Source organism: Schistocerca americana, chromosome 1 (assembly GCF_021461395.2).
Source record: "Schistocerca americana isolate TAMUIC-IGC-003095 chromosome 1, iqSchAmer2.1, whole genome shotgun sequence".
Classification (NCBI taxonomy): Eukaryota; Metazoa; Arthropoda; class Insecta; order Orthoptera; family Acrididae; genus Schistocerca; species Schistocerca americana.
The window spans coordinates 267,882,668-267,891,283 of record NC_060119.1 but is presented as its reverse complement, the minus strand read 5'-3'; the positions used below and the strand labels follow the sequence as shown (position 1 = coordinate 267,891,283).

Sequence of the window (8,616 nt, the reverse complement as noted above, 5' to 3'; positions counted from 1 at the left end):
ACATCTACATTTATATCTATACTCTGCAATCCACCATGAGGTGTATGGCAGACGGTACATTACATTGTCCTGGTTATTGAGGTTTCTTCCCTTTCCATTCATGTATGGAGCTCTAGAAGAATGATTGTCTGAATGCCCCTGTGCATGCTGCCTTGTCCTCATAATCCCTGTGTGAGCAATAAGCAGCTGTAGTGTCTTCCTAGAGTCATGATTTAAAGATGGCTCTTTAAGCATTGCTAGCAGACTTCTTGGGTTAGTTTATGTCTATCGTCAAGATTCTGCTAGTTCTGTTTCTATACCATCTCTCTGACACTCATCCACAGATCAAAAAAACCTGTGACCATTCATATTGCCCTTCTCTGTATACATTCATTATCACCTGTTAGTCCTATTGGTATGGGTCCCATATACGCCATACGTCATGCAGTCTACATCCCTACACCATACTGAACAGATCTTCATGATCAGTTTTGTATGAGGAATTGCTGTGAAGTGAAACAACATTTCAAAACACCAACATTTATTTGCTAGCAAAACAACATTTATATGGGAAGACAAAACTCCTGTTCAGTATCCTTGACATATATTTGTTGCAAAATCTTAGAACATATTCTCAGCTCAAGCAACCAGACAACCAGGTAGATGCAGATTTCTGAAAAGCGTTTGATTCAGTACCACCTCTACATTTGTTGTTGAAAGTATGATCATATGAGGTATCAAGTGAAATTTCTGACTAGATTGAGAACTTTTTGGTGGGGATGACACAGCATATTGCCTTGAATGGAGAGTCATCGCCAGATGAAGGAATGTGCCCCAGGGAAGTGTGTTGGGACCCTTGCTGTTCATGTTACATGTTAATTATCTTGCAGACAGTATTAGTAGTAAAATAAGGCTTTGCAGATGATGCAGTTATATTTAATGAAGCACTATCTGAAAGAAGTTGCATAAATAGTCAGTCAGATCTTGATAAGTTTTCAATGTGGCGTAAAGATTGGCACCTTGCTATAGATGTTCAAAAATGTAAAATTTTGCACTTAACAAAACGAAAAAACGCAGTATCCTATGACTATAGTATCAAAGAGTAAGTGTTGGAATAGGCTAACTCGTACAAATACATGGATATAACACTTTGTGGGGCTATGAAATTGGAGAGTGTCCCGAAGATACTAAAGGAACTGAGCTGGCAGACTCTTGAAGACAGACGTAAACTACCGTGAGAAAGTCTACTAACAAAGTTTCAACAATGGACTTTAAATGATTAGTCTAGTAACATACTACAATCCCCTACTTATCACTCACATAGGGATCATGTTGATAAGATTATAATAATTACTGCATGCACAGAGGCATTCAAACAATTATTCTTCCCACGCTCCATACGTGAATAAACAAGAGGAAAACCTAATAACTGGTACAATAGGACGTACCCTCTGCCATGCACCTCATTGTGGTTTGCAGAGTATGGATGTGGATGGATATGTAGACATCTATTGAGGTTTTTTATTTTACATAGCAAATGACGTCACAGACAACTGTATTTTTCCCCTTCAGTAGAGATGCATTTTCCACATTATAAGAGGTAACTTAATGAAAACAGCTTCGTCAGTTTATGTTCTTATTTATACACAGTGCAGGTGTGAGCTCAGTTTTGTTACTGTAAAATCTAAATCAGTTTTCGCTTTCAGATGTCAGTCGTCACTTATAGAAGAACACGCAATGGGAAAAATTTCCAGGTTATCAAGGGCTATTCGCAATTTGTAACGATAACACAGCAAATTAATAAAATAAAGATTAAAAAGATAGAAAAGTGCAAAATTCACTACTATAACTCAAATGAGCGAGGCGAAAATAGGTTAACGCCCTTTGTCAGTAAACGACGCCACAGTAAAAACCTGCTTCCCGAAAAACTTTGAACGTGATATGACGCTGATAATATGGGAGAGTGCCGCCCTTTGAAATGCACTGTGGAATATTTTGACATGACTTGGTGGCCAGGGTGAATTGGTCTTAACTGTTTTCTAGCAAATGCATGAAACTAGTTGCATAGTCATATCTTCCATCCAGCCCTGATTTTACATTTTTTTTTCTTTTGGTACTAGTTTGTCATTGCGCTGATCACTCAGGTCCAAATTTCGACCAACTTAAACGCAGAACTAGCGATTTTGAGTTTTCAGTCGCTGATATCGAATCAGCCTACGTCGAAAGATCGCTGAAATGATGCGTAGCTTTGTAAACATGTTTACTTCGCACCTATGCAGTGTTTATGCAATGTGATCTGTGTGCATGGAGACCGTAGGCACTAGGCAGTACAAGGGAGTGTGACACAATTTTACAGAAACACATCTTGATTTAATATGCAATATGGACATTAATAAGTGCAAACAACCATTTCTGCAGTAAAATGAGGGAGTACGTGAGGTATCAAGCTACTGCATCAAGGGATCCCATTTGGACGAGAGTATCAGACGACCCTCAACGCGAACAGTTGTCAGATGGTAACCGAAACCGCAAGGTACGTGGTGACAGGGGAAGCTGAATTCCGTAAATGACACCCACTGAGTCCGATAACATTGTTTAATTGCGAACAGTAAGCTGTTAAGTTTTCCATGACTATGACCAGTTAGTGTCACAGAACCGCCGTACTTGACATATTGAGGAATATTATTCGAGTATGCCTCAAGAAAAGTGCGTCATGCGTAACAACAGAGGGCAGACGTTACCAGATAACCTTGGAAACTGGAGCGAGACCATCAGTAGATACGGTTGCATGACAGGTCAGGGTGCGGGCTAGAGTCGGAGAAGAGTACGAAAGGGAAGTTCAGTATATGCCATGAGTGTCTCGCGAGTGGACCACACGGATGAGGAAATAAACATTAATAATAAACTTGGTTTTGGGGTTAGTATTGCTTGCTAATTTTCATTTCGAAGCTATCGACAGCACACAGTGCTGCAGATATAAATTTTTGGCATTGTCATGGATCGTTATATCTCGGTCTTACAGTGTTCCGCGGTAATGACCCCAGTGGTGTGCCTGTAATATAATTATGTTACAGTGAATAACAAAATAATTTATCTCGTTACTGTGTGGTTTATGCATCGAATACCATCTACAAATTGAACAGTAAGATTATGTCATTTTATATTAGACTGTAAAAGTTAAACTACTCGTAGCAACAAACAGTATGAAGTTTGTAAGTAAACTTAAAAGGTACATTACCAGGAGTTTGTCACTGAAATTTTTGACGATGAAGTAACTTGGAATAAGGCAGTTCTTAAAAAACAAAAAGAAACAGTTTCCTTTGTAGTCACCAGTCATGCACATTTTTAATCTAATTGTGTAAAATATATAATGGCACTCGAAAAAAGAGATTGAAATAAATACTATGAAAAAATTTCAGCCAGCCATTTAGTGGGATAATGTATAATTCTCTTATTAATACTTGTTAATATGAAATTTTCCATATGGGTATACAAAGAATTCTTCTAAATGAAGAAAATGGGTTTGCTGACATGAGGTTGTGCAGATTTTTTACAACCTGCCTGGCATACTGTAACCTGTGTTGGGTGTATTAAAAAAGTGTGTTTTACACTTTATTTCCTATAAAAACTTGGCTAATGCTAGTTTATGCTAATCAGTTGTGTGGTAAGGCTTAGAGGTATACAGTTTCTAGTACTTTACATGTCATTGATTTGCTACACTTACGCTACGTCATTCACTAGGCATGTAATAATAATAAGAAACATTTCGTAGAAAAAGACGTTTTCTCTGTGTATATTGTCAGTTGTTGAGAGACTGAACGTGTGTGTCACTTTTCATTTTATAGTAAATTATTGTGTTAAACCAAGTAACTGCACTTTCTATCAAATTCATGTTTTTGAGATCCCCCAATACAAGATTTACAGGAAGGATGTTTCATCTGCATATATACATATATGTTTACATCAGTACTTTCTGATTGTCCCTAAGTCATTTATTTGTGCAGGGAATAGAATAGGTCCTAATTTTGAATTCATTCATAATCCGTTTCCACCTCAAGTGGGTTTTATAGCTGACCTCTCAACATAACAAGCTGTTTTATTTTAGATGTAATCTGACTAGTTTCAAACTGTCCCCGCATATTCCTCAGTGCTACTTTTTAAAGAACAAACCAGAATGGTACAGAGGGAAAGCCCTTGCTAAGATACCAAAAGGTGATCTTTGTGTGCTATTGGTTTTCACATGCTGATGAAAAGTCTCTCAAGATGATTTTTGTGGCAGATACAGTTGACCTTTCCTTCCTTCTAAACAAACAGTAGGGTGTGCATCCATAAAGGGTACTAAGTGATCAATGTGATCATCAATTCAAACTCCAATCATTTGGTCACCTTCAAATAAATTTCATACTTTCAAGCTGAGATACTTCTGTATCTCACAATCTCCATTGCAAGTAATATACTGTTGCCCCAACTACCTTCAGTTTGATTCTCTCATTGTATTTCTTTTGTTATTAATTTCTTCAGTTTTGTTTTTATCAAAATTTAAAATATTTGACTTGCCTTCTTATTATGTTCATTTGACAGGCCTACAACACACTGTTCTTGCTACCATTGCCATCATTACTCTTCCATTAGGCCTATCTGACATATGCTCTGTCAACTACATATGGTATCATTTCTTTTATTGCACTGTATCAACTTTTACATGAAGTTGTGTATTACTTCGTTGTAACCTAATTTACTGGTTGCTTTGTGATCTGTAGCGTTGTTCTTCCCAAACTGCCACCCTCTCCTCCACCCCTCCGTATATTAATGAATAATTTGATTGGTTTTCCTCTTTCACATAGTGTCCTGGAATCATGGTTTTCAAAGTAAATATTGCCTGCTAAAGATCCCATGTCATTTTCACTATTGACTTACCCTCCTTTCTGTTTTAGAAGTCTGATCTAGCCTTTCATTCAGCCTATGTATTTATATTTCTTATGGGAAACATTGAACCCACTATCTACTGTGATCCTTGGTACCATCAAAATGGTCTACATAAGCAACTTATTGAAATCCAGTAAGCCTTTGTGTAACATAGCCCCATAATAGAATCAGTTATTCTCATTACACTGAATTTGTTGGGTCTGACAACTCGAAACCAAACTTTCGCCTTTTGATGTAACCCAAGCCTCAGGCTGCAGATCGGTCGGGATTATAAAAGTGTCCGATTCCACCCATCTGCTTTGAAAACATGACATTATCAGAACGAGATTTTCACTCTGCCAGAGTGTGCGCTAATGTGAAACTTCCTGGTAGATTAAAACTGTGTGCCGGACCGAGAGTCGAACTCGGAACCTTTGCCTTTCGCGGGCAAGTGCTCTTCCAACTGAGCTACCCAAGCATGACTCACGCCCCGTCCTCACAGCTTTATTTCTGCCAGTACCTCGTCTCCTACCTTCCAAACTTTGCAGAAACTCTCCTGCGTACCTTGCAGAACTAGCACTCCTGAAAGAAAGGATATTGCGGAGACATGGCTTAGCCACAGCTTTGGGGATATTCCCAGAAAGAGGTTTTCACTTTGCAGCGGAGTGTGCGCTGATATGAAACTTCCTGGCAGATTAAAACTGTGTGCCAGACCGAGACTCAAACTAGGGACCTTTGCCTTTCGTGGGCAAGTGCTCTTGGAAGGTAGGAGACGAGGTACTGGCAGAAGTAAAGCTGTGAGGACAGGGCGTGAGTCGTGCTTGGGTAGCTCAGTTGGTAGAGCACTTGCCCGCGAAAGGCAAAGGTTCGAGTCTCGGTCCGGTACACAGTTTTAATCTGGCAGGAAGTTTCATGACATCATCAGTATGGCAGAAATGGCTATTCTAAGTGTCTCCAATGTGGTGCCTGTTATGTCACTACATACACACGGCAACAAAAACGAAAATACATACAAATAACACAGTAACATCTCCCTCCAAAAATACAGTCAAACTGATGGGAAAACCACGGGAAATTGGGGGTTTGAGGGTGGGGAAAACCCAAATATAACATTTTAAAGAAAAGAAAAACCGCAATCTCAAATCACACAAAATTACGAACAAAAAAAACTGGGTAATGCATAATTCCCAGCCTCGGGTCGACAAGTAGGGGGTCGCATGTGCCACCTGGTATAGGCCAGGCCCAGGGAGGGGTGATTGCCTGAGCTGCTGCCTTCCCAAATTGCCAGTTAGTCCCTCTGTCAGATGTTCAGGAGGTGTGACCTGAGGTGTGTACAATCACCTAAGGTAGGTGCGGCCCCTTATGAAGGGGACCTCCAGTTGGAAGGAGCATGCCATCAGAGCCACTGACAATCATGGGCAATTTTCTCGCATTGAGCCAATCATCTTCACAATCAATGTCTATGAAATGTAAACAAATGAGGCTACTGATTCAAAGACCCTTCCAGCTGCACCACAGTTCCTTGTGGTTTCATGTACTGAAGATTTTCAGTCCTTCGCAATGGTAAATCTGTTTATTATTCAGAAAGGTGTTGATGCAATTGCCAGCTCTTTGAAATCCTGCTCTCGGTTGTGGAATGGCACTTTTCTTTTGGAGACTACTTCTGATTCTCAAGCACAACTTCTGCTTGCCACTATGCTTCTCCACGGCTATCCAGTTCGTGTCGAGGCCCATATAAATCTGAATTCTTGCCAGAGTGTTATTTACACTCAGTTGCTCAACGGTCTGACTGAGGCCGAAATTCAATCATTTTTCTCTCATCTGGATGTCATTGCCATCCATCAGGTGATGAAAAAGGTAGATTCCTCCTTAGTGCCCACAGGCACTCTTTTTCTCACCTTTGATAGAGTGATGCCTCTGTCCAAGATGAAACCAGGCTATGAAATTATCACTGTCCGACCATACAGTCCGAACCCAATGCACTGCTACCAGCGTCTTTGTTGCAACCACACTAGACTATCTTGTCAACACCCAGTTAAATGTGTAACCTGTGGTCGGGATGTGCACGACGGCAATTGTCCACCTCCTTCTCTCCTCTCAATCAACTGCTATGGAGGCCATGCCGTCTCACCTCGAGTTTGTCTCATGTATCTTGATGAGAGGGCTGGCTAGGAGATCCAGGTAAAGGAAAAAGTGCCTTGCCCAGGTGTTCGCAAGTTATTGGCTAGTTACAACCCTGCATTCTACTGTCTGGCACTTACAGTTCTGTTCTTGCTACATCTCGCTCCATGAAGGACATGGCCACATACACATGCGACCTCAAATTCAGCTCTGAGGTTGGGAAGTCCCCCAGTGTTAAGGTAGTATCGCCACCCCTCGTCCAGCTGTGCAACAAGGCATCAAAAACTCGTCTCAGTGGGCAAAGCCATCAGCTACACTACTGGCAGGCTGGAAAGGACAGAAGGAGTACTCCTGTGAAGACTTCCTACATCCCTCCAGCCAACCAACACCTGAGTCTTACTCTGTTAACAAGAAAGGCTTGAAGATGTCAAACAAAGGCAAACGGTCTTCTCCTTCGTCGACTCGAAGATCCTCTTTGATGGTGTCACCATGTGATACCTTCGCCTGCCCAGCCTCTGTGTTGCCGGAGCACACCACCAACTGTTTTTCTGTGTTGGACTCCACAGAGCAACAGCACAAGAAAGCCGATGCTTCTGTGGAGCTCATGGAGCAGGATCTTCGTACCTCTATGCCCTGTAGCAGCGAGTCTTCGCAGGCTGGCACTTGGTAGCTGCCGAGGTGACATCTCTTCATTTTTTCCTCATCATGACTCTCCTCCAATGGACAGTTCATGGCCTTCAGGAAACAAAATTGCATCCTCAAGACCGCTTTGAACTTTTGCATTTCTTCCTGGTCCATTGTGACCGTCACCATGACATCAGCATTCCATGTCATGGTGAAGTCATGATGCTCATACAGGATGACGTTCATAGTCAGCTCATCTCCCTGACTACCCACCTTCAAGCTGTTGCAGTTCGCCTTTTCCTCCCTCACCTGATTTCTACCCTTTGTACCATTTATTCCCTACGTCACTAGATGTCAGCAGGGCCGACTTCCTCCACCCTACTGGACAGACACCTCAACCATTTCTATTACTCTGTGACTTTAATGTACATCATCCCCTTTGGGATTCTCCCAGAACCTGTCAGAGAGGTGCCCTTTTGACTGACCTCCTTAATCAATTAACCTCTTCTGCCTTAACACAGGAGTACCCACATTACTTTTCGACTCCTTGCGCACCTATTCCCTTTTGGATCTTTCCTTCTGCATTTCCCAGCTTTCCCATCATCTCGAGTGACCATTTTCCATGTGGTGTCAGTTTGCTGACTCTTACCCCCACCTGCATGCTCACCCAAATGTCAGCTTACTAAGGCTAACTGGTGGCTTTGCTTCTCCCTGGTGACCTTTGAAGAAGAAGATTTCCCCAGTTGTGATGACCAGGTGGAATATGTTATAAATGTTATCCTTACCACATTCCTTGCACTTCCCTGTTACCATGCTGTGTTCCAGTCCCTTGATACACTGAGGCATGCCGCGATGCAATACACGTGCTGAGGCATGCTCTCTGCAGTTTTCACCGTCATCCTACGATGGAAAACTGCATTCATTGTAAAACAGATGTGTGCACAGTGTTGTCACGTTCTTTGGGATAGTGAAAAAAGCTAACTGGAT

The 8,616-nt window shown here is 41.5% G+C and overlaps 1 protein-coding gene across 2 annotated transcripts in view; it reads left to right on the top strand.

The window, feature by feature from the left end:
• The first annotated feature begins 2,122 nt into the window (after nucleotides 1–2,122).
• LOC124582450 (amino acid transporter AVT1H-like) overlaps nucleotides 2,123–8,616 on the top strand; it is a 72,636-nt gene continuing 66,142 nt past the window's right edge. The window contains exon 1 of one of the 2 annotated variants that reach the window (XM_047131313.1): nucleotides 2,123–2,512. In XM_047131313.1, the coding sequence (XP_046987269.1) occupies nucleotides 2,402–2,512 (111 nt within the window). In that variant the 5' untranslated portion in view covers nucleotides 2,123–2,401. Of the gene's footprint in view, nucleotides 2,513–2,742; nucleotides 2,897–8,616 lie in introns of those variants that run through there. The other variant, XM_047131318.1, reaches the window with a different exon arrangement.